This window comes from Camelus bactrianus, chromosome 18 (assembly GCF_048773025.1).
Source record: "Camelus bactrianus isolate YW-2024 breed Bactrian camel chromosome 18, ASM4877302v1, whole genome shotgun sequence".
NCBI lineage: Eukaryota > Metazoa > Chordata > Mammalia > Artiodactyla > Camelidae > Camelus > Camelus bactrianus.
In genome coordinates, this window is record NC_133556.1 from 33,684,473 (window position 1) to 33,710,362 (window position 25,890).

At 48.4% G+C, this 25,890-nt stretch overlaps 1 protein-coding gene and 1 non-coding gene across 2 annotated transcripts in view; one reads left to right on the forward strand and one right to left on the reverse strand.

Annotated features, from left to right (window-relative positions):
- Nucleotides 1-8,490: 8,490 nt before the first annotated feature.
- The window catches only part of TEKT5 (tektin 5), a 36,298-nt gene continuing 18,898 nt past the window's right edge, over nt 8,491-25,890 (reverse strand). The window contains exons 6-7 of the mRNA XM_074345431.1: nt 13,354-13,508; nt 8,491-8,880 (exon numbers count right to left, since the gene is read on the reverse strand). Coding sequence (XP_074201532.1) covers nt 8,664-8,880; nt 13,354-13,508 — 372 coding nt within the window. The 3' untranslated portion in view covers nt 8,491-8,663. The remainder of the gene's footprint in view (nt 8,881-13,353; nt 13,509-25,890) is intronic.
- Nucleotides 9,301-9,373, forward strand: TRNAA-UGC (transfer RNA alanine (anticodon UGC)). Its single transcript has one exon. It is a non-coding gene; the product is annotated as a tRNA-Ala (tRNA).

The window sequence follows — 25,890 nt, forward strand, 5'->3', positions numbered from 1 at the left end:
CTAAACCTAAGCATCATTCATTCATTAAGTCATCCTGCTCTTGTGGATTTCAAGTGGTGGTAAGTTCTGTGAAGTTTGGAAAATAAGGCAATGGGGCAGTCACAGAGATGGGAGGTGAGGTAGAGAGGTCAGGCAGGCTTCACAGAGGAAGCGGTATTTGAGCTCAGACCTGAATGACAAGCTGGAGCCATACACACAAAGAGTATTCCAGGAAGTGGGGACAGCAAGTGCAAAGGCCCTGGGACAGACATAAACTGGATGTGTTGAGGAATGGAGAAAAATAGAGGATGGTCAGCACAAAGTGAAGGGAGAAATGGGTAGGAGCTGAGGCTGTGGAGGGAGGCAGGGGGCAGATCATGCAGGATTCTGGAGCGACAGTCGGAGACTTAGGTTTTATTCAAGTCACAATGGGAAAGACAGTGGGCTACTCAACAGTAAAAGGGAACCAACGACTGATGCATGCAACAACATGGACGAATCTCAGAACAAATATGCTGAGCCCAAGAAGCAAGGCAAAAAAGGAATGCATGGTGTATCATTCCATTTATGAAAAATTCTAGAAACCACAGACTAATCTATAGTGACAGAAAGCAAATCAGTGATTCCTTGGTTAAGGGAGGATTCCCCAGGGGAGCGACGAAACTTTGGAGAGTGATGGAGTCATTCACTATCTTGATTAGTGGCTGTGGTTTCTTGCGTGAACACATATGTTAAAACTATCATATTGCACTTTAAATATGTGCATTTGCAACTTGTCAGTTACACATCCGTGAGGCTGGGAAAAGTTGTGTGGGAAGCTGCCGGTGGATTTCAGCGATGAAGGGGCGTGGTGTGGGCTCAACAAGTAGACCTGGGGCAGAGCCTGGGTTGGAGCGGCACCAGGAGATGCTGCCCAGGCAGAGCAGGTGGTGGATGGGTCCCTGTGGAGCAGGCAGAGCTCAGCTTCAGGGAATTTCAGAGCCAGGTGCCTCTTCTGACCCTGCCCGTTGAGAAAAAGAAAGGCCTTGCAAATTCACCTTTTCAAGAGATGAGAATACATTTGGAGCACATTGTTTAAAATCTCATTTGATTCCTCAGTGAAACAGAATTGTTTTCCCCTGGGATGTTTGACAGACAACTGTGGCTGTGAGTTCCATGAAGGCAGGATGCGGCTGGTGGGAGTCCCTGCTGGGGCCACGATGCCCAGCACAAGTGTTGGCATGCGCCAGGTGCTCGGTGAATATTTCAAATGAAGATGTGAGTGAATGAATGAATGAATGCAAGCTCATATCAAGTAAGGCAGCTCCCAAGGCCTAAGAGTTCCAAAAAGAACAGAGGACCAGCTCCACCTCTAACTTGCTGTGTGACTGTGAGCAATTCACTGTGCCTCTCTGGGCATATGCTTTTCTGAAAAATGAGAGGTTAAAAGGCCCTTGTGAGCTCCACCTATATGTTCATCCATTCACTCAAGAAACCTCCTGTAATTCTAAAGGTTGAAACCAAAAAGGGGCCTCTGATTCACCCTCATTAAGCAGAAAATGAAAAATCCCCAGGACTTTCACATCCCTAGAACATTGCTATTGAGGTTTTACTATACTTTTCCTGGACCTGGTTTTGCTGAATTAGTGAAATGGGATCGGAAAAGAAAATACAATAGCATTCAAATTAATAAGCATCTTGGCCCCCAACAGCTCCAGCCTTTATGTCTCAGACCCCACGCCCCTTCTTTTAATGCACCCTGATTGGGAAGTAGACTGACTGCAAGGACAGAGTCACTTTTGGTGTCAGGCCCAATAATAAAGCATTCTGAAGCATTCACATGGAGAGAAGCCTAGTGTCATAGGGAGTCAACTGGTCAGGAGTCAAGTGATCTGGTCCCTACCCTAAATCTGCCTCCTCTTTGGTTGTGTGGCCACACTTGAAGTTCTTCTCCTCTCCACCCCCTGGATCTCAATTTTCTAGGCTGGATCAAAGGGTCTTTCAGGAGCCTCAACAAGGTTGAGCGACAAAGTCAGCTGCCTAAAGGGTCAGTAGGTGACATATGTGAGTGAAGCAGGACTAGTGTGTGACAATAGGGAGTGGTGTGGACTGCGGCAAAATGACTGCTGCGAGCTCAGTATGTCAGCTACAGGGGGAGTGGGTGCAGGGCAGCTAGATAATCCCATCTTTAAGAGAAGTGTTTACATATATATGTGTGTGTGTGTGTATATATATATATGCAGAATGTATTATTTAAATGTTGGCAATTAATTCAATACATTTTTGAAGACTTCCTATTAATTGAGACTCAGGTCCACACCCATCAGCCTTGTCAGTATTACATCTTCAATTTCATCTCCTTTCTTGTGGTTTCTCACTTTGTCTCCAAAGCCTACTGGATTTTGAGCACAAGTCTGGTCTCTGAGAAATGCTGAAATGCTGGCTGAGGCCATGTAGGCAGGAGATGGCTACAAGTGTGAGCACATGCTAACACGCATGCACACACACACGCACACACACACACACACACACAGCCTGCGTGGGGAGTGGTGTGTTCTGTGGAGCCAGCTGGAACAGCATCCCTCCTGAGCCCCCAGGGAAAGCAAGTTGATTGGGCTATCCTCCAAGTTCTCCCAATTTGTTCTCAAGCCTGGCAGGGAGCCAGCAGTGGGGGTTGTCTCCAGGATTTCCTGCCTGGGCTACAGCAAAGGAGCCACCCTCTGGGGCCGTGGTCAGCGTGCCAGCTTGTGAGAGACACAGTGAGGTCCCACATTACTGGCCCCTCGGCTGTAAACAGCAGAGAGGTCAAGAGGCTTACGTTCCCCGCATCCAAATGCAACTATACTCTTTTTCTCCTAAAACTCGAAATAACCCCCCTGTCCAAGATAGATACACATGCAGTTTGTACACACTTGTTTGGCCATTTACTATTTGTCCAGTAAAATATTTACAGACACCCACTGTGCACAGGGACTGAGGGCACAGAGGTGACTAATCTCTCAGGGCATCCCCATTCCTTCTACTTTGCTTTCTGCCCCTGTCACTCTGCCAAAACTACTTCTTACAGCTCATCAAACCCAATAGTTTTTCTTTTTTCTTATTAAAAATTTTCTTAACTATGAGGACATCCAATATCACTAATCATTAGGGAAATACAACTAAAACTACCATCTCACACCCATTAGGATTGCTACTACACAAAAATAACATTTTGACAAGTTGTGGAGAAATTGAAAACCTTGTTGATGGAACTAGTATGTTGCTTCCTCGAAATATTAAAAATAGAATTACTATATTATCTAACAATTGCCCTTCTGGGAATATACTCAAAGGAATTGAAAGCAGGGTCTCAGAAAGATATCTGTATACCCATGTTCCCTGCAGCCCTTATTCATAATAGCTAAAAAGTGGAAGCAAACCAAGTGTCTGTCAATGAATGGATAAGCAAAATGCAGTATATCCATACTATGGAATATTATTAAGCCTTAAAAAAGGAAATTTTGCAATATGCAAAACATGGATGGACCTTGAGGACATCATGCTAAGTGAAATAAGCCAGTTACAAAAAGACAAATATTGTATGAGTCCGCTTATATGAGGTACTCAGCATAGTCAAAATCACAGAGACAGAAAGTAGGATAGTGGTTGCCAGGGGCAAGTGGGGAGTCTGCACAGTTATTGTTTAATGAGTATAGACTTTTAGTTTTATAAGATGAGAAAGAATTATGGAGATGGATGTGGTGAGGGCTGCACAACATTATGAATGAATTTAACACCAATGAACTGGAAACCTTAAAGTGGTTAAGATGGTAAATTTTATGTTATATGGATTTTACTACAATAAGAAAAATTGGGAAAAAAATGTCTTAATGAGCATGCCCACCACCCAGACTTTGGTTTCTAAATACCATTCTCCAATAAAAGGAACCAGCGCTCTTGGAGAAATAGCTGATTCTAGCACTGAAGCAGGAAAAACAAAATTCAAGATGAGCCTGGAGCATCTCATAGGACCAGAAAGTAAGGAAGTGCTCAAAAAAACAAAAAGATGGGGACGGACGTGTCAAAGAGACTCAGGAACCAACCTGCAAGAGCTCCCGATGCCCAAAGCTGGAACAATCTGAGCAACACAACAAATAATGTAGTGCTGGATTGTAACCCAAAGTATAAAATAAATATCCATGAGTCGTATTGATACAAATAAGTACTAGAAAAAACAAGGGTGATGGGACATACTTTTCTTAGAAAAGAATTACAAATACTGTATCACCAAGAGGTAGAGCTTAATGACCCCTGTCCTTGATTGTGGGCTGGACTTAATGACCCAATTCTGAAGAATGGAGTATGGAAAGAGAAGAGGAGTGAACGGGCAGTGGAGAAACCTGGAAGATGCCACGTTAACCATGTGATCGTGTTAACATCACCAGGGATGTCGTGCGGTCATCATGAATGCCCTCATAGCAGCAGATGAGAAGGGCACTTTACCTCTGTGGTCTTCCCCCTCAAACCTGTAACCCCGCACTAGTCACGAGAGAAACAACAGACAAACTCAAGTTCGGAGACATTTAACAAATACCTGCGATTACAAGCACTCTTCAAAACTGTCAAGGTCATGAAAAACAAGGAAAGACAGAAATGGTCGCAGAAAGAGGAGGCTGACAACTAAGTGAAATATAATACCTGGGATTGGATCTTAGAACAAAGATAAAGAGTGGAAAAACAAATTCTGAAGTTTAGTTAATGGTAGTGGACTAATGTTAATTTCTTAGTGTGAATGAAAAATCTTGCCAGCCTATCAGTAAACAAAGGATTCTGTAGCCATCGAGTCATCAGCTGCACCCTTCTTCCCACCCAGTGAGCGGAGGGAATTCAGGATGCAGATAAGCAGGCAGCCCGCCCTCTGCAGCCACCTCCAACGGTGCACCCTGAGGGAGCTCAGGATGTGAAAGAACAGGACACTGGCCCTAGTTAGCTAGATGCACATCAAAGGAATGATTTCAATGAGCCCAGACCTTTGTACCTTCCTATACACAGAAAAGCGCTGAATTCCTTAACTTGAGATATCTGGTTTTCCTTAATTAACAGTAATCTTTTGATGTTCTATCTGGTCTTTGTGGCAAAAACTCCTATATATCCTGGTTTCTACCTTGCCACTTTGGATCAGCCTCTTAGAGCCATGTGAGAGGCTCTGTCCTGGGCTTGAGTCCTCAGGAAGTCTGCTGAATAAAACATAACTCTCAGCTTTTAGGTTGTGCATTTTATTTCAGTCAACATTAGGTTTGACAAATACACCGTAACAAATGGTTTACATAAGATGTTAACATCAGGGGGCAGCCGGTAAAGGATACATGGGAACTCTCTGCGTTGTCTTTGCAACTTTTCTATGAATCTAAACCTATTGCCCAATAAAAAGTCAATTTAAAGCAGCATTTCCTTCTTATTAAAAAGAAACACATGTTCACTGTAGATAATTTAGAATATAAACAAATAAGAAACCAGCAGTTACTTACCATCAACTTGTTACTCTATTAACATTCCAGTGTTTCAGTGCAATCTTTTTTTCCTGTGCACAATTTTGTACTCTGCACTTTTAGCCTCATAAGCATATTCCTTCAGCATTCAAGCATTTGATGAGCATGATTTTGGCAGCTACTTAGTATTCCATGACTTGGTTGTGCTATATTTTACTTAGCTGTTCTCTCTGCTGTTGGGCACAACTTTCCAAGGTACCTATGATAAGTAACTCCTTAATGCATAATCTTGGTCTGCATTTGGAATGGTTCTCCAATGATAGTCTTCTCTATGATTCATCAGTTGAAGGGTGTGGATATTTTAAGGTTCTTGGCACTTACTGACAAGTTGCTTTCCAAAATTGTACACCCATAGGTATCCAGGTCCATGGTATGTTTAGGATGCCTGCTTCCAAAGGACTTTCCTTATTCTTCATATGAAAATTCCCACTCTTGTAATTCTGCAGTGCCCTTGACATTGCTTCTTCCGGGCTCTGTTTGCCTCTGTGTGTGCTCTCTCCGTCCCCTCTTGGTCCTCTGTTCACCTCAGCATCACATTACTCCAGTGAACCTCTTTCCCACTTCAGCATCTCCTGCCGCAGCCCATCTGTTCCTGAGGCTGCAGATCCCCAGATCACTGATCCCAGATCACCAGCACAGCCTCGCTAGCCTCTCCCTTGAGCTCCAAGACCACATTTCCACTTGCCTGTCAGATATGTACCCCCGGACATCCCTCAGGCAATGAAGCAAACTCCACACATGAAGGGAAGATAACAGTATTTCTCTGCCTCTATCCAGAGTCTCCACTGGATGCTAAGTGTTCCTTAACACCTCTTCAAGACTTGCTTATCTCCCTTTTGAACAAAAGAAGGCTTCAGACATACTACCTTGGACAGACAATAACTCCTAACCAGACACCATTAGCAGTATTTTGTTTCTTCAACAGCTGACAAAGCAGGTTTCCTATTTGCAGTCATGCCACATATTTGCCTTTAAAATAGATTTAAGTTTTTAATTAAGTGCAAAGATCTAAGAGATTGAGTGAATAGCAGTAGAGGTGGTACAGGCAGACCTCAGAGATACTGCGGGTTCTGCTCCGGACCATTGCAGTAAAGCCAATATCACGATAAAGCAAGTCATATAATTTGCTTCGGTTTCCTAGTGCATATAAAGCTTATGTTCACGTTACACTGTAGTCTATTAAAGTGTGCAATAGCATTATGTGTAAAAAAGTACATACCTTATTTAAAAAACACTTCATTGCTAAAAAAAAAAAAAAAAAATGCTACCTATCACCTGAGCCTTCAGCAAGTTGCAGCAGTAACATCGAAGATCGCTGATCCCAGGTCACCACAACAAATACAATAATAAAAAAGTTAGACGTGCGAGAATTACCGCAGTGTGACACAGAGACACAAAATAAGCAAATGCTGTTGGGAAAATGGTGCTGATAGACTTGCTCGACACAGGGTTACCACAAGCTCTCAGTTTGTGAAAAACACAAAACAAAAACAAAACAAGAAAAACGTAGTATCTGCAAAGCACAATGAAGTGAAGTGCATTAAAACATGATGGCCTGGACTTGGTCACGGCAAACACTGCAGAGGTGTCATTTGAGTGCTACTCAAAGTCTGGTCCCTGCACTATCAGCATCATTAGGGAGCTTGGTAGAAATTCAGAATCTCAGGCTCCACCCAGGCCGACTGACTCAGATTCTGCGTGTTAACGAGATTGCCAGGTGATCCGAGCATGTGCTTTAAACTTTGGGAAGCACTGATGTGAATAATGAAGTTTGGGAAACATTGATCTCGGGAAAAAAGTTGGAACTATTTGTCCTTCATGATCTGGCCTCAGCTGACACTTCTAGATGATTCGCAGCCTCCCCAAGACTTCCCCATCCAGGACAACAGCTCCCTGCCTTAATCCACGCTGTTCTTCTCACCCTCTTCTGCCTCAGCCTCCTCATCATTCAAGACTCAGCTCCAACAGTACTTCTTTCTTCTCTTGTTTGAGGTGAATTTCACATAACATAAAATTAACCACTCAAAGTGAAGAGTCCTACAGCATTTAGCACATTGACAATGTTGTCCAACTACCCTTACCTCGTCCCAAACACTCTCATCACTCCAAATAAATCCCTGTACCCACTAAGCAGTCACTTCCCATCCCCCTTCTTCTTGGCAACCGTCAATCTGCTATTTCTATGGAATAGTCTATCCCAGGAATTTCACATCGGTGGAATCAGACACTATGTGGCCTTTTGTGTCTAGCTTCTCTTAGCGTAATGTCCTCAAGGTTCATCTGTGTGGTAACAGGTGTCAGCGCTTTGTTCATTTTTATGGCTGAATAATACTCAGCTGCGTGTATAGACCACATTTTGTTTACCCACGCACCCACTGGTGGACATTTGGGTCGCTTCCACTTTGTGACTACTGTGATTAGTGCTGCTAAGAACGTTCGTGGGTTAAGTATTTGTTTGCATATCTGTTGACAATGTTCTTAGTTCTACACCCGAGAGGATTGCTTGGTCGAATGGTGTCCATGTTTAACTTTCAGAAGCAGTGTTACATCTCCCTAGAGCTTTCCCTCAACCCTAACCTGCTTCCTCCTGCCCCACCCATAGGATGGATTTTGCCACCTCCCTCCCCCTACTGCAATTTCTAAAACACCCCAAAGCTAGGATTCAAACCCAGGACTTCTGTCTCCAAATCCTATTTTTTTTGCACTGCCCCTCATGGCTGACAGCCACCTCCACCTCGAACTGACTTCATTTTATAGAACACGTGCAGGTTGGAAGCTTGTTCAAGGCCACTCGTCTCCTAAGTGACAGCTGGTCTCTGATGTCTAATCTTTGGACACCACAGTCTATGCTGTGCTTCTAAGTGGACAAACAGGTTTAAAAACTGTGGCCTCTTTCATTCTTGGGGATGCTGACAACCTTGCCCTGCTCCGTCCCTAAGGGAGTCCCACTCTGTCTCCTCCTGGGATCAGCCACGAGGTGGGTTCTGCAGCAAGGAACTCGAACCATGGTTTGGGCACGTTTATTTTGGCTCTTTATATATATATACACTTTTTTTTTTTCATGATAGGAGGAAAGGGAGAAAATGACACTTTCTTTTATTTTGTTTTCCCACCTTTTCAAATTCTATGCTGCATAAGGAACCTGCTTGGAGCAGGGCGCCAGGGGCTGGTGGCAGCTCAGGGGCAGATCCCCATGCACGGGGTGCTGGGGAAGGTCTTTCTCATGCTCATGCACTTCTCCTTGTCGATGCAGAGCGTGTTGGCCTTGATGGCCAGCTCGTGCTCCAGTCGGCACTTGGTCATGACCAGCAGGTGCAGTGTGTCCCGCGTCTCCCGCAGCCTCAGCTTGAGGGTCTGCAGGGTGTCATCAATGGTGAAGACCTCGTTCACAAGCCTGCGGAGAGAGCAGAGCTGAAGGCACGGTTCATCCGGCAACACAGAGGCACTGCCTGTGTGCCAGGAACTGTGCCAGGCGCTGGGAGAGGCGGTGAGCTAGGAAGGCAAGGCTCAGCTGGCAGGGAAGACACAGGCGAACACCCAGCAGAACTACCGAGGGTGATGAGCACAAAGGGAGAAACAGATGAGATGTTCAGGAAAATAATCCGGTGGTTCCTCAGCTAAATGCAGACTCACCACAGGACCCGGCAATTCCACTCCCAGGTACACACCACGAGAACTGAAAACAGACACTCAAATACTTGCACAAATAATTGTACATCACTAATAACAAGAGTCAGGGGGCTTCAAGATGGCAGAATAGAAGGACCCAGCGTTAACCCTCTCCCACAAATACATCAAAAATATATCTATGGGGGGAGGATATAGCTCAGTGATAGAGTGTATGCTTTGCATGCACAAGGTCCTGGGTTCAATCCCCAGTACCTCCATTAAAAAAGAGACAGAGATCCATCCATGTTACTGCAAATGGCATTATTGTGTTTTTATGGTACACCAGAAATTGATACCTTGTAACTGACTATTGTCTAATTTTAAAAAATGAAAAATTTGGGGGGGGGAAGAGAAATACATCTACATGTGGAACAATTCTCACAATACCTACTGAACTCTGGCAGAGCTTGTACAAGTGGAACTACAGGGAAAATCTTCACAAAACCAGGTAAACAACAAGGTCCTACTGTAGAGCACAGGGAATTGTATTCAGTACCTTGTAATAGCCTATAATGAAAAAGAATAGGAAAAGGAATATATGTGTGTAGAACTGAATCACTGTGCTGTATGCCAGAAATTAACACAACATTGTAAATCAGCTATACTTCAGATTAAAAGAAAAAAGAATCAAAAGGTGGAAACAACCCAAAAGCCCACTGATGGATGAATGGATAAACAATGTGGTCCAGCCCCACACTGGGATGTTATTCAGATGTAATAAAAAGGAAGGAAGCCTTGACGCAGGCTACAACATGGATGGACCTGGAGGCATTATGCTGAGTGAGAGATACCAGACACAGAAGGTTATATATTGTCCGATTCCATTTATATGAAATGTCCAGAATAGGCAAATCAATAAAGACAGAAAAATCCGTAGATTAGTGCTGCCAAGGCTGGAGCCGGGGGGGGGGGGGGGGGGCGGGGCGGGTAGAGAGTGACTGCTGATGAGGACAGGACTTCCTCTGGGGTCAAAGAAGAGTGGAAATGTTTTGGAGCTAGTTTGTGGCGGTGGTTGCACAGCATTGTAAACGTAGTAAGTGTCACTAATGGCGTGTTATTTCATGCTGTGTGTATTTTATCACATTTTTTTTTTTAAAAAAAGCAGATGACTGGGCCAGCCTCATGCAGGTAAGATGGGCAGGGGTGGTATCTGGTCTTGGTCCTCGGCTCAGGTGCCCCAGCTGCTGTGAACATTGGTCCACACGTCGCCAGGGACGCCAATGGCTCCCTGACACGGGGGTGTGAAAGGCCATCCCCTGTCTCGGGGTGGAACCAGCTCCGAGGTGTAACTCACACTCCAGGGGTCAGGATGAAGCTAGGCTCCCCTTTCCTGCCTCCCTGCACCCCTTCTTCTGAAGTTCTGCTTCTGTGAGACCTTCCCAAGGCACCAGGAAAGGCCTGTCTGAGGAGGGAACTTTTGAGCTGAGAAAAATAGATGAGAATGAGCTGGCATGTGAAGACCCAGACGGAAGTGGTCTACAGCAGCTATTCAAGAGAGCTCCATGCGATGCTGGTAATGGTCTACACCCGCACCGCCCGATCTGGTTGCCACCAGCCACGTGGAACTCACGAGAACTTGCAAGGCGGTGAGATCAACTGAGGAGCTGAATTTTTCATTGTTTTTCATTTTAAATCATTTAAGCATAAATGGAAGAGCCACGTGCAGCTGGTGGCTATTGAACTGGACAGTGCCGTTCTGCAGAGACGCGCACGTGTGAAATCGACTGGGTGGGATTTTGTCCTCAGTGCGATGGGAAGGCGTTGGGGGTTGTTGACATAGGGGATGAGGTGCTGATTCCAGTTGGGGGATAACCTCCAGGCTGCTGGGGTAGGATTGGATTGGACAGGGACAAGAGTGGAGGCCGGAGAGAGACCAGGGTTCTGTTGCTATCCAGATGGAGTAGGTTGAAGAGCGCCCCCTCAAAGATACGTCCAAGTCCAAACCCCAGTACCTGTGAATGTGATGCTCTTTGGAAACAGGTTTTTTGTTGATGTAATTGAGTTAAGGATCTTGAGATGAAATCATTCCAGATTTAGGATCGGCCCTAAATCCAACAACTGATCTCCTTATAAGAGAAAGGAGAGAGAGATTTAAGACACAGAGAGATGCACAAAGAAGCAGGCCAGGTGAAGACAGAAGCAGATGCAGTGATGTGGCCACAAGCCAAGGACTGCTGGCCACCACCAGAAGCCAGGAGAGAGGCCGGGAAAGGATGCTCTCTCAGAGTCCCCAGAGAGAACCAATCCTGCTGACACCTTGATTTCAGAAGTCTGGCCTCCAAAAGTTTGAAAGGACACATTTCTGTTGTTGTAAGCCACCCAGTTTGCAGTAATCTGTCACAGCCGTAGGACATGGATAGACCTGGCGAGCTGTGATGGTGGACTGGTTGTGGGGCTGCACTGGGGGTCCCGCCTCATGGGGGAGGGACAGTGAAACAGGGCTCAGGACTGGAGGACACGCTGCTGGAAGGACTTGGGTTGGTATCAGGGTGAGCATCCCCTGTGACAAGCATGAGCCAGAGAGAGGTGACAGGAGCAACTTGGAAACGGGTCTCTCCTTGGGGCTCTCTAGACCAGCACCATCCAACAGGACTTTCTGCAGTGATGGAAATACTCTGTTCCGTGCTGTCCAGTACGGTAGCCCCCAACCACACGTGGCCCCTGACCACTGACCCATTTCCAGCCCAGAGGTGGCAAAGGAGGGGGCAGGGGGCAAGGAAGGTAATTTGTGGAAGAGGAAATTCAGCTGCTGGAGAAGGCAGACAGCTTGAGTCCTACTGCCTGCTCAGTTCCCAACACACATACACAACATACATATAGTTGTGCAGATACACACATACATACACATAGTACACACACACACACACACACACACACACACACACACACACTGTACTGCCTGGGGCTCCAGAGCCAAATACGCCCCGTCTGTGCTCTCTGTCTACACCCCTTCGTGGCACAGCTGGTGGACAAGGACGCCAGGAGCGTGTCCCAGGCTAGCAGGTCCTCCAGGACAACATCTGGTCAGTCCCCTAAGCTCTCCCCAGGGTGGACCAGTGGGCTATCAGAGCCTCTGCCCAGGGGTCGCTCCAGCCCAGCCTGAGCATCTAAGACACAGGGGTATGGGTGGAGGAGGGGTCGGGAGAGCTTCCCTAATCCTCACCCAGGACTGGCCCCCCTTCAGCCCAGGCGGGGCAGGACCCTGGCCACCCTGCACCCACTTCCAGGGTGAAGACCTTCCAGGCCAGCCGCAGGCTGAGGAGCAGGTGGCCAGGCCTTCAAGCTCAAAGCCTGGGGTTGCTTTGCATCCACCACACCCCCACCCTAGCCACACCCAGCTTTTCTGTTTCCTAAGTGATTATCTCGGGCGGTAACTGAGGCTGTGCAAACATCAGCAAGTGGAACCGCCCCGCATTTTCTCTCAGAACGTCCTTCCTCCTCCTCTTCACTCCTCCAGCTCTCTTCTCCACATCTCAGCTCAGAAGGAAGACAAGCTGTGGGGGAATTTGTTACGCAGCAATGGAGAATGAATACAATGCCCCTCGCATGAAGGGAACAGAGCAGCCGAGTGGCCAGCCCCAAGTCACACAGCACTGTCATGAGAAAATAGTACCCTAGGTCTGATGACCATTTCCTTCCTTGCGTGGCCATTGTCCCACTCCAAACCCCTACCGCAGGCACACACAAACCCTGTTCCTGGGCCTGTGTGAGCTTTTTACCCCTCTCCTGTGAGGAGGCCCTTTGGCAGCAGGCGCAGCCCCTCCTGAGCTAACCAGGATGGACAAGGTGAGTCTATTCCAAGGCTTGCAGAGAAGAACTTCACAAAAAGGGTGACGGAGGGGGAGGGAGGTGTGGGCTAGGCACCTCTTTCATGGGAGTCAGGAGAAAGAGGGGGTGAAGCCAGCGAGGGCAGAGGCCACGTCTCTGGTCTGGGCGGTTCCTCTTGTTGACCTTTAGGGGAAAGCTGGAAAGTTCCCGGGGGAGAACAGAGCTACAGAACCACCCTCACACAGGCAGGTGAGAAGACTGCCATGCAGAGGGGTGGCCTCCATCATGGGGGGCTATCGAGGGCAACCCCAGAACCCCAGTGCCCTGTGGAGTCTTGGGCCCGGATGCCCTGATTGGCAGTGGGACCATTTTCCAGACCCAGGTTTCCTGGGAGCCCCTGAGACCCTCCCCTCCAGCCTCCACCACTCACTTGAACTGTGGGATGTCCCTGCACAGCTCCACGTTGGGGCGCCGGGTCCGGCATTCCAGCCTCGTCTGTGCCACCTTCAGCGGGCACTCCTTGGCCATGATGGACCTTTCCAGCAGCATGATGGTGTTCTCTGTCTGGAAGATCTCCTGCAGCGTCTGCGGGGAACATGTGCGGTATCAGAAGGAACCTGATCTTGCACTTATCCAACCCAGAACTGAGTGTACTAAACAGACGTCACTTCACTGTGGCTGAAACATCCATTGTCCTCCCCACCGTCGCTGGCAGCCCTCGATCTGTGAGCAGTTCTTCTCTTCGTGGTGTCCCTCCCCTGCAGGAAGGCTCTTTGTGGTAGGCTGTGCTAAAGTCCCTCCCAGACTTGGCAGGACCCAACGGCGTAGTGATGTATGCTCTGCTCCTGACAAGCCTAAAAGCGGTGCCCTGCCACAATGCCCCCCCAGAATCCCTCCTTTGGCTCTTTCTTTGCTTGTCTGTCTCTCTCACTCGCATATAAGCTCCAAGAGGTCAGGGGCTTTGCTTTGTGCGTGCTGTATCCTCATCTCCAGGAACAGAGCTTGGTGCAGAGTGATGGCTATTGGATAAAATACAGGATGCCAGTTAAATGTGAATTTCAGACCGACAGCAAAGCCTTTTTTACTATATGTCTCAACCACTGCATGAGACACATTTAGATGAAAAATTCATTTGTTGTCAATCTAAAATTCAAGTTTAACTGGACATCCTGGAGTTTTGTTTGTTAAACCTGGCAACTCACGGTAGGAGCTCAAGGAACATTCAATGAAAGTAGAAGAACCAGTCTTGCCTTCAAGGACTTTACAGTCATGTTTTTTTCACTCTTTTCCATCAGCTATGAAATATTCACAAATCAAAACAGGTACTGGGATGACTATTTGGGGTCCATATTTTATGGGCGCCTAGAAATTGCTTAAAGGACACTTTTTCCCAAAGAAAGTCCTAGCTTCCTTGTTAGCTCAAGGAAAAAACCTAGAAAGAGAACATTTCACGACTTCGAGAGAACAAAAGGACGCCTTTTTCCTACTGGGGTTGAGATGGGGAGCCAGGGGAGCTGCACTGCCTCTTTCAAAGCCCACAGAGGCGGAAGGCTGGCCCCCTCACCTGGTCCCCAGTGAGCCCAGCACGTCGGAACACAAACACATCAGTGAGTGGGGGGAATACCTCTCTTAGAAGCCCCAAGGATTTTCCTTAGAAACCTGCCCTTTGGGTATGTAGATATGCGAAACTCAGAAAGCAGCACCCCAGCGTGATAGAGAAGGAAATTAAGCCTTCTAAACGTGAAAAATGCTTCTTAGTGCCACATTGCTCTGTGTGGAAACAGCCCCTCGATCTAGCATCTAGATGTCCCCACTGGGGGTTGGGGGGAATTACTGAGGGTGGGGCTGCTGGTGGTACCCAGCCCAGGATGCTCTGCTCGCGCCAAGAAGGCTGTTGCTGGGAGAACCTGAGGTTGTACTTCACCTTGGCTTCTTCTGTTTGCTGTCTCCACCCGCCCCTCTGGCCCCCAGCTCAGGGCCTGGCCAGCCTCACCAGGGGTCTGAAACTTTACCAAAATCCTATTTCTTGTCTATAGGGAAGGGGCTGACACTCATTCACGAGCTCAATCATTTCTTCATTCACTCTCTCTTTAATTTATGGGTTCATTGATTCACTCATTGACTTAAATGTTCACTCGGCATCTGTTGGGTGCTGAGCACTGTCCTAGGCGGTGGACACAACGGTGAACAGAACAGGCAGGAAACCCCACCTTCGCCAAGTTACAGTCTAGTGGATTATTTGCCCTTTCCTTTGCTCCTTTACGCAACATTTACCGAGTACCTACAAGCCCTTACTATGCTTGTGACCATCTTTAGCATCACAGAAGTTCAAGTTCTTTCCTCACCGTTAAAAACAGGCATTGAGGTCCTACTGTCTAGCACAGGGAACTATATTCAATATCTTATTATAATAACTTATAAAAAGTATTTAAAAGAATATATACATGTATAACTGAATCACTGTGCTGTACACCAGAAACTGACACAACATTGTAAATCAACTATATTTCAATTTAAAAAAAAACAAAACCAGGTACTGGAAGCCTTTAGTGTGCAGGACCTTGGTGACAGATGATGCCACCTAAATGGCATCCGATACATACTCATTTCAGTTTTCCAGGAACTCTCGTGGGAGCACAGCGGAGGGACAGGGACACAGCAACACAATGAACGGGAGCTTCCGGAGAACTGGAACTCACTAATTACTTTTCAAGCCTGTTGATCCCTTCCAGGAGTGCGGTGGGGGCCTGTCCTGAGCACCGCCTCTCTAGCACTCATTCCTCTCTCTTGATTGACAAAGCGCAGCTGGGGAATTAAGAGCTCTGCAGGCAACAGGCTCCGGCTACCTTTTAACAAGCTTGCCCTGCTTTCATTTCATGGATCTTTCTAGCCGCCCTCCACGTATGGCAAGTGCTGCTGGTTTTCCATCTGTAGAAGTAATATAAATACATTTTCAACAGCTTGATTGAAACAGCAACGCAAAGTAAATAACAGCCCAGGTGGCGCAGGAATATGGCAAAATCAGGAAGGCAGCTCAGGAGTGGCTGCATCTGGGAAACAACGTGTCATGCGGCGTCTCCCAGGCAGCTAGATCCAGCAGGAGAGAGAAGGGAGGGGAAGCTGGGGAGCTCAGCGGGCGGTGACAGCGGGTTGAGGATGCTAAGGACTGGGGGCCACTGTGAAGTCCCTTGCCCCCACCCCCATCTCCTCCTCAGGGCTGGCTTCTGGTGGTGCTGGGGGAGCGGCTGGAACAGACTGTTGCTTTTTCTCCATGCCACCATGCCCTGTCCCGCTCCTGGCATTTCTTGAGCAGGCCTGCCTGTGGATTTTCCAGAACACTAGGGGTTTTCCAGAACTGGCTGCTCTAGAACCCAGTGATGACTCACACCCAAGGCAAGTCTGCCCAGGTGGGTGCATACTCTGCCCAAACTGGTCCCTGCAACCTCCTGTCCATCCTCTGTCACTCATAGCCAGGATCCTCTTCACTAGAAGGTAGAAAAAAGATACACATACACACACACTGTCCTGGGGGCAGCCCCTGACACCCACCCCACTCTTGCCAGCCTTTGCACCTCCAGAAGCCCCGGGAGTAGTGACTCAACCTCCAGAAGTTTGAGGAATGTGACCCCCAGGCGTTGGGAGGCAGAGACCACGTGGGCTGACCAGAGGCAGGGGCCAGAGGCAGAGCAGCTTTGACCTTCGTGCTCAAAGGAAGGTAAGGATTTGCTTGGTGCCAACACTGAACTCTGAGCTCCAGGTCAGTCTGGTCCCTAGACCCCAAATTCTAGGACATCCCCTAGGAGAAGAGCCTGAAGTCTAAGAGGCTGACCCGCATATCCCAGCACGCCCACTGCGGGTCTGTACTGTAGGAACCCAGGACCACCAGGGAGCATACACACTAAGGCGGTTCAGTGAGCTGGCAGCACCTGGGTGCCCGTGACCATGGAGACAGACACGTAAGAGAATATAACTGAGCAGGTGGAAAATTTCAGCAGCCAAGAGATGAAGGATTAACCTCACCTAGGAACAAGGGTGGGTCTTTAAAATGATGCAAGGTGAGAAAACCAGGCAAGAGAACGAGCTACTTTACAGTCCCCTTTGAGCAAACTAAAACTCTGTGCACATAAACGGCCGTCTACCTTTTGTAAGAACACATTTAAATCAAGAGGCCCATATGCATTAAATTAACAAGGTCATAGTCATTCATTCAAATTCATTCATACTATGGGAAAGTCATCTATGGGAGAAAGGGAGTGACCACAAAGTTTGGGGATAAAAAAGGATAAACAAAGAAATGTGCCAGGAACTGTGGAGTGTGATAAACTCACCTCTTCAGCAGGTTCAAAAAGAAAAAAAAGTCCCCATAACCCTACCAGATCTAAAGTTTCCTTTTAAAATAATGTTTTTAGTTTTTTTAAGGGAGAGATTCAATTAAACAAAAATACTATCTAATAGTAAAGGATATTAATTCTTAAATTTGGTTGCATGTCAGAATCACCTGGAGAGTTCTTAAAACTGCAGATGCCTGCCCCCTCCCCCAGAGGGTCTGATTTCATTGGTCTTGGGAACACCCTGGGTGCAGGACGTTTTAGGAGCTCCCTGAGTGTTCAAAGGTGTAGCCAGAGTTACAAACCATTGGTACGAGTGATACAGAGATGTGTAAATGTTAAAAAGTCTCAGAGGACTGCGGTTAGGGAGTTGGTTTGTAAATCAAGGCTGTCTGGGTTGGCAGGAAGCCCCAAGTGGAGTCAAGAGAGAAATTTCATCCCTAATCCTGGCGGAGCAGGTAGAAGATATTTTTGGAGATGTGCACGCGGGTGATCTGTTTGCTGCGGGCTTGAGTTTCCAGGAAGGGGCCCGGGGAAGGGGTAGTTGCCTCCTCACAGGGTTTTCAGGTTTCTGGGGGAAATCTGATGTCAGCAACTTGAAACCGTGGTGCTCCAACCCCCAGGCCCAGAGCTGTGCCCTCATCCCACCATGGCTCAGGCAGTCCAGCCCCTGCCCCAGCAAAGGGGAAGCTCAGGGCACAGGCAGCCTTCCAAGGTGGGAAGGCCTGGGCAAGTTTGTACACGCTCCCCAGCTCAGGAGCCCTCAGACTCAAGGCGCCTGTCATATGCAAGTACGCCCGCGCACGCACATACACACACACAAAATGACTGACTGTCTCAGATGCCTCCACCTCCCTCTGCAGTCACCCATCCACTTACCCACCACCTACCGCCAGAGCTGATGTATCTCATACATCCATATCAAACCCAGCATGCTCCCACCGCAGGACCTTTGCACAGACTATCCCCTCTGCTTGGGATGCTCTTTCCCCAGGTAGCCACATGACTCACTCCCTTGTTTCCTTGCAGTGGTGGCTAAAATGCCCAGAAGACCTTCCCGGATCATTTCCCTTAAAATTGCAACCCCTTTAAACTGGCCAGCACTCCCAATCACCCAAACCCTGCTTTATTTTCTCTATAGTCCTTACACCTTCTGAACACTGTGTTTCACTCATTAGTGTTGTTCATCTTCCCCCACCAGAGAGTAAGCTCTGTGTGAGGAGGGGTTTTTGTTTTGCTTACTGCTGAATCTCCTAAACCAATCAATGCCTTCAATATTACTATGTGTATGTATATATTACTGTATCATAATAACAACAACCATAAGACTATCGAACACTTAAAATAGTGCTTACTGTGTGCCAGGCATTTTGCTAAGGGCTTTGCATATATCAACCAGTCAGTAAGTGCTCAATGAACACTTGCTCCCTGGATGAATCAATACAAGACCCTGGTTAAGAAGAGAATATAGATTTTGGCACTGGACTGCCTGAGTGTCTCCAAATCCCAGCCCAGCACATCCAAGCTGGGTGACCTTAGGTAAGTGTCTTAGGCTCTCTGAGTCTTTCCAGTAAAACAGGGATCACAACCATTCCCACCCCACAGAGTGGAGGTGAGGCGATTGGTGCCCGGCCTGGGAGGAGGAGCGCCTGGAAACCTTAGCAGGTGTATAAACCCCTTTGCTGTGAGCACGCAAAGCTAGTGACATTCACACTCCTTTGCAATCATGTGAAGAGCACCGGGGAGCCGTGTCCCACTCTTCCCAAAGCAAGTGTGTGCATGTGTGTGTTTGTGTATGTCCCAAACACACCCTGGAAAGTGCCACAAGAAACTCATCGTGCCCGTCCCCATCTTTCCTTGGGCAGCTAGAGAGAGGTCTCTCTTTCCCTCTCTCCCTCCCCAGTCTCTAAGCTGGGGAAGGGCCACCCTGAGCCACAGAAGCACCCTCCCCTTCAGTCCCCAGAGATGTTAAATTTCCTGCTCCCACAAAGCCAAAGCAAGGAAAAAGAGGCCCCTCCCCAGGGCAGGGCACAGCCTGGCTCAGCTCACTTGAGTGGCTGGAGGTTGGGGGCGGGGTCAGTGGGTGGGGAGTCACCCCATGAGCGGAGTGTCAGCAGCCTTGGCTGGAAGCTGGAAGTCAGTTCGGAAGGAGGGGGTGGAAGTGAAAGTGTCCCCTCACTCCGCTCCCTGGGCCCTGGCTCTATGCTCTGTGTGCTGCAGGCCCGCCAACTGAAAGCTTCCCACTGCCGGGCATAGGGGGCAGGAAGGGCAGGTCACTTCAGCTCACGGAGCCCCTCTGCGGTCACACAGATCTAGGCTCAAATTCCTGCTCCTGCTCTCCCCTGCTGTGTGACCTTGAATGGGTCACTTAACCTCTCTGTGCCTCATGCAATCATGTACTCAACATCTACTGAGCCCCATCTATGAAGCCAGATACTGTGCAGGGAACTGGTTCTCGTCTGTAAAGCCAACGTGATAACTCACCTACCAGGTTGCCGTGAGGCTTAAATAAGATAACGTGAACAACAAGTTTAATCCGGTGCCTGACATGCCGTGGGGCTATCCAGCCTCCCCACCCTCCTCCCAAACCCCCATCCTGCAATGTTCAGTCTACTAGGGGAATTGTCCTTTGGGACCACTGGTCTTTTTTTTTTTTTTTTTTTTCTTTAATGTAGGACAGTAGGAAACTCAGATTCATTTGACAGAATTTGCCTTGGCAGGCAACTTAAATTCCCTCAGGCCTCCAGTCCAGGGCTCAGGCTCAACCGCCACCAACCCACTTATTTGAGCATAAGGGGTCAAGGAAGGGGTCGCCCTGCAATGGAGGAGGACTGTCCTCTCGGCTTCTGGAATGTGGCTCAGAGAGGGAGTCAGCTCAAAGGGGCCACATCCCTCCGCCTGGGGAACCAAAGATCTTTTTGTTACCCAACCGCTCCTCCAGGCAGATTCCCAGCCACAGGGGCCTCCACGCAGGGTATCTTGGAGGGACGAGCCTTGAGTGGGCAGTCGGGAGGCCCGGTTCCCATCCAAGCCCTAACACAAACCAGCTGCGGAACTGACACCCCTACTGAGAAACCTGGGCTGTGTGGGGGCCCGATTTCCTTGTCCAGCAAATGAGGACTTGAGACCTGTGCTTGCTTGCTGGCTGGGGCACTGCAAGTGCCCTTGGACCATGTACATGGTCCAGTCCATCATCCACCCCCCGCTCCACGTGCCCCGAGCCACCTCCTCCGAGCTCCAGCCTGAGAGCTGGTAGCTGCAGGTATGCCTCTGGATATGTGTGTGTGTGTGTGTGTGTGATTTTGTTTTTAAGTCTTCAGTCATCCCCCTCCAAATAGCCAGGAGTCCCAATACACATCCTTCCAGAGCACCTTGAAGATGCTGTAGACAGTGGACACATTTTTCTATAAAGGTCTGGGTGGTAGATAGTTTCAGCTTTATGAGCCGTATGGTCTCTGTCACAACCACTCAGCCATTGCAGTGCAAAAGTAGCCATGGATAATACTAAACTATGGGAGGGGATCCGTGTTCAATAAAACTTCATTTACAAAAACAAGTGGCAGGGGTAGATGTGGCCCGGGGGCGTAGTTTGAGGCCCCTACTATGCTATCACAGAAGTCCTGATGCCTGTAAGCTGCCCACCTCACACAAAACTGCTGCTCCTCCGAGGTTTCCCGCCTTTAGAGAAGAGAATAATTTCTCTAGTGCCTTGCTACTCAAGGTGTGGCCTGTGGACCAGCATCACTGGATTCTGAGCACTTGTTAGAAATACAGCATCTCAGGCCCCACCCTAGATCTACCTACAGAATCTGCATTTTAACAAAATGCTCAGGTGATCATTGGCGCGAGACGTTTTAAGGCAGGAGGAGGACGGGCTCGGGTTTGCAGTTGCAGCAAGTCTCTCTGGCTGCCATTTGGAGAGTGGACAAAGGGTCAGAGGCAGGGAGCAGATGGCCAGTGGGGACCTGAGAGAAATGAGGGCCCACACCAAGGCAGGATAGACAGACGCAGGAAGGAAGGTCACGGAAGTTTACAAAAGGCAAAATGGGGAGCACTGGGAATGGCTAGAGTGTGCTGAGGAGACGGCAGCCCCTAAAATCAGGAGGTGCTTCCTATTAAGGAGAGGCTGGGGAACGCCAGCTGGTGTGCAAATGCCCCCACCACACTGCGGAGCACGCGGCCTTGGCAAATTGCCAACCTCTCCAAGCCTCAGTTTGCTTATCTATGTCATGGAGTTAATAATAGTGTCTACCTCAGAGGGTGACTGTGAGTACTAATGTAGCTATTCTATGTTTAGCACAGTGGCTGGTACATAACAAGCACTCTACCCATCCATCCATCCATCCTTTCATCCATCCATCCATCCATCCATCCATCCATCCATGTATCCATCCATCCTTTCATCCATCCATCCATCCTTTCATCCATCCTTTCATCTATCCATCCTTTCATCCATCCATCCATCCATCCATCTGCCCATCCATCCATCCTTTCATCCATCCATCCATCCTTTCGTTCATCCATCCATCCATCTGCCCATCCATCCATCCTTTCATCCATCCATCCATCCTTTCATCCATCCTTTCATCTATCCATCCTTTCATCCATCCATCCATCCATCCATCTGCCCATCCATCCATCCTTTCATCCATCCATCCATCTGCCCATCCATCCATCCTTTCATCCATCCATCCTTTCATTCATCCATCCATCCATGTATCCATCCATCTTTTCATCCATCAATCCATCCATGTATCCATCCGTCTATCTACTACCTTTTATCCTTTATTTTTCTTTTTTCTTTCTTAAGTCAAACCTTAATGCCAGAAGACCAAGGCTTTTCAGCCTTGGCACTATTGGCATTTGGAGCTGAGTTGGTCTCTGCCATGGGGGTAGTGATGTGCACTGTAGGGTATTTTGCCCATCCCTAGTCTTTATCCACTAGATGCCAGTAGCACTCCTTGCCAAGATGTAACAACCAAAAGTGTCTCCAGACATTGTCAGATGTCCCCTGGGATAGAAAATTGCCCCATTGGAGGGCTATTGATCTAGATATTACTGTTGTTGTTGTTGTTGCTGTTGTTGTTGTTGTTGTTGTTGTTGTTGTTGTTGTTGTTAGGTTGAGGTGGTGGGAGTGGGGGAGATGTTCACATTAACTTAAAGAATGAACTCAGCAGGATACTTAGATTCAAATCCCGACTCTGCCATTTACTAGTTGGGGTGGGTGTGGGTGGGAAGCTTGAGGAAAAACACGTGTCCTCAGTTTCCTCATCCATACAATGGGGCTAATAGTAACCCCTTCTTCATGGGTTTGTAGGAGGGAACGATGAGTTAAAGTAAGGAAAGCACTTGGCGCTCTGGCTGCACGGAGTAAGGCTAATGAGTCTTCTGTGGTGACGGTGAATTGTTTTCGCTTCTCCTTCCACTTGCAACAGGACAGCAAGCTAGACCATGACCGTCCACCCTCAGCCCTTGTAGGGGACCAGCTGAGGGCAAGCCCCAGGCCCCAGCATGGGGAAAGGGTGGGTTCCGTGCTGAAGATGGTCTCTGGCCCTGAATGGGGTGTGAAAGGCAGGTGCCAGATTTGCCTCAGACGAAGCCAGCCTCAGCTCAGCGGAAAAGCACGCTGATATTCCTGGCTAGAACAGAAATCCACCCAAAGGCTTTGAAAAGGGGGATGTGTTTGGCAGGGCTGTTTGCCATGTAAAACTATCTGCCTGCATCTTGTCTTGTGACAGTAGAGAAAGCCTCTGGGGCCAGGAAATTATTTTGAATGTAGAGAGGGGAAAAAACGGATTTAGCAGTGCTAGCCGGCTTTGGGCTCCTGGATAATATGTGCAACTTTGCAAATGTATTGTTTTCCAAACTGTATGAAGCCAAGGGGTTTCCAAGGAGATGCCTGGCTCAGTGCAGCTTCTTCAGCTCAGGAAAGGAGAAGGCAGCTTGGAATTCTTTTCTGGTCAAATGGTAGAAGGGTTTCAAATACAGCCAAGCCCAGGAGCAAGAAAAGCAAGTTGGGGAGGGCTCCAGGGGGACCTGGCCAGAAACACAGGGCATGAATGCCCCAAAGCAGGGAGTCAAACTCAGCACTCTTGACGTTTGGGGCTACAACGTCTTTGTTGTGGGACGCTGTCCGGTGCATTGCAGTCTTCAGCAGCCTCGCTGGGTTCTACCTACTATCTGTTAGTAGCACACCCCTCCGCCCTCTGCCCACAATCTGCAACAACCCAAATGTCTCCAGACACTGGCAAATGCCACTGGGTGAGAATTACTACTCTGGAGAAGAGATGTTGAGTCAACCCTGCTCACAGTTGTTTCTGTCCAGAGGCGGCCAGCTAGCTGCCTTCAGACAATGCCAGGCCAATACAAATATCGGCTGCTCAGAGGCCGTCTGGGGTCGGCTGTCCTGAAAGTTCTGGAGGGATCTGGAAAATCCTTGAGGGGTGGGGGCTCCCTGCTACAGAGGACACGTGTCTGATTCTGGGAAAATTCCTGGGAATCCACTCTCTCAGGCTCTTGAGGGGCTCCTTCTTAATGTTTATCACAATTTTTAATTAATTGTCTATTTACTTATTGTTTTAAAATGTCTCCACCATGAGAACATCCTCGCCCTGAGGATCTAACTCAGAGTCTAGCACACAGGATGTGCTTGGTAAATACCGACCTCAGGCATTGTGGGGAGGGGACTGGCAACCATTTGTCGCGTGTCTACACCTGGGAGACACACCTGGAGGACTGGTTAAAATTCGGATGGCTGGGCCCAGAGTTTCTGATTCAGAAAGTCCGGGAGGGGGCCCAAGCATGTGCACATCTAACAGGTTCCCTGGTGCTGCTGATTCTGCTGGTCCAGGGACCACAGCTTGAGAACCATTAGCCTGAGCTCTGAAACTCTGGTTCTCAGTCTTGGCTGGGGAGTTTGAAAGGCTGGATACTCCGGCCTAACCCCAATCAATTAAATCAGAATCCCTAGCGATCGGGGTGATTCCAACATGTGAAGGTTGAGAACTGCTCAGCTGCAACTTTTCACTTGATCCTCGCTGCTGGTAGGATTACTCCTCAGAGATTAGGAAACTGAGGTCCAGAGGAGTTAGTTACTTGCCCAAGATCCTTTAGCCATACCAAGTTCAACCCTGGTCTTTTGATTTCAGAGGCCGTGTTCTTTCAGTCACTTTGCTTGTCCTTCTCCATCAGCAGGTCACCAATCAGACCATGGCTTTGTACCATTTTTATAGCTAACAGTCACTGAGCACTTGCGAGGTGATCAGTGTGGATGGTCATGTTCTCACAACGAATATTTGCCAAACACTATTGCTCCCACATGACAGAGGGGAAACCGAAGCACAGAGAGTTGGGGCAACCTGACCTTGGCCACATATTCAGGTGGTGCTAGAGCCAGAATTGAACCCAGCCATCTGCACTGCACTTTGGGGCTCAGTGTGGGAGATGAAGAGTGTTGAGATGGAAGGGGAATCTGGACCAGGACAGGGCAAGCAGACGTAAAAGCTGGGAGTGTGAGGCTGGGCAGCGGGTCCCAAGCAGGCAAGGAGCTGAGGACCCAAAGGTAGACAAGTCACAACTTGGGAGAAACTAGGAGACTGCTGGGACACACCCATACCCAGGAGGTGCCAAGGCAGCCCTCTGCCTCGGCCAGGCTGCGTCTTATATTCTTCTGGTGTCAGCAGTAACCAATCCCAGTGATTGTCTCACGCGGAGCTTCTGGTCAAAGCATATGATTGGCTACCCTGTTGCAGGGTGCAGTAATAGCTTCCTTGGTTCACAAAATGAGCTCAGAACAGCTTCATCTGCACTGTCCCCAGTTCCTGCCCGTGCCATGCTGACCTGTGCTCATTTTCTGCCCCCTCTCCTGTCTGGTCCCTCCAACTTCCTGCATTTGTTGGCTACCTTCCCAGCTCTGAACCTTGGCTCTGTTTTCCTGATTCCAGCAGTTCCTTTCCCACTTGGCACCGTGTCATCATGGACAGATAACTGGTGACACAGCACCCTCCCATCACCCCACCATTCAGCAAAGCCCTAGGATGGCCCACATCTGAGCTCTCGTGGACCCCTCATGCTGGGTGTCCCCAGGCACACACTGCCCAGGTACAGTGATGAGACCTGAGCCCAGGTGACACGGGAGAGCCTTTGATTCCTCTTGGCACTCAGTGAGCATCAGGCAAAGAGACCTACTGTGTGCAGCCCTGAGATATTTTTTTCCTGAGAATTACTCTGCCATACCTACATACCCACAAACCCATGTATGTCTGTACAATTATTTAATCTGTTTCTTCAAATCAATTCTTTTATCAGCGTTGGACAAATATATTTGATATGGCATCTTTATATTATTGCCACATGTGGAAAACGAGAATGCCTTGCCACTAAGAGAGGTTACCATCATAATAGAGAAGATGCTAAAAAAAAAAAAAAAAAAAAGGGAGACATTAATTCTAAGTTCTGTGTCTCTCAAAGGTTCAAAGCCAGCCTGAGGCTTGGGGCCCGGCTGGCAAGGGGATCTCAAACCAAAGAGAGACAGCAAAGACAGGCGAGCATCACATCAAGTCTTGCTTGATGGAGGGAACTTGGAACGAGAACTCCCTCACTAGATGCAACGGTGTTTAAGGCCCTGTCCTGCCCCGTCC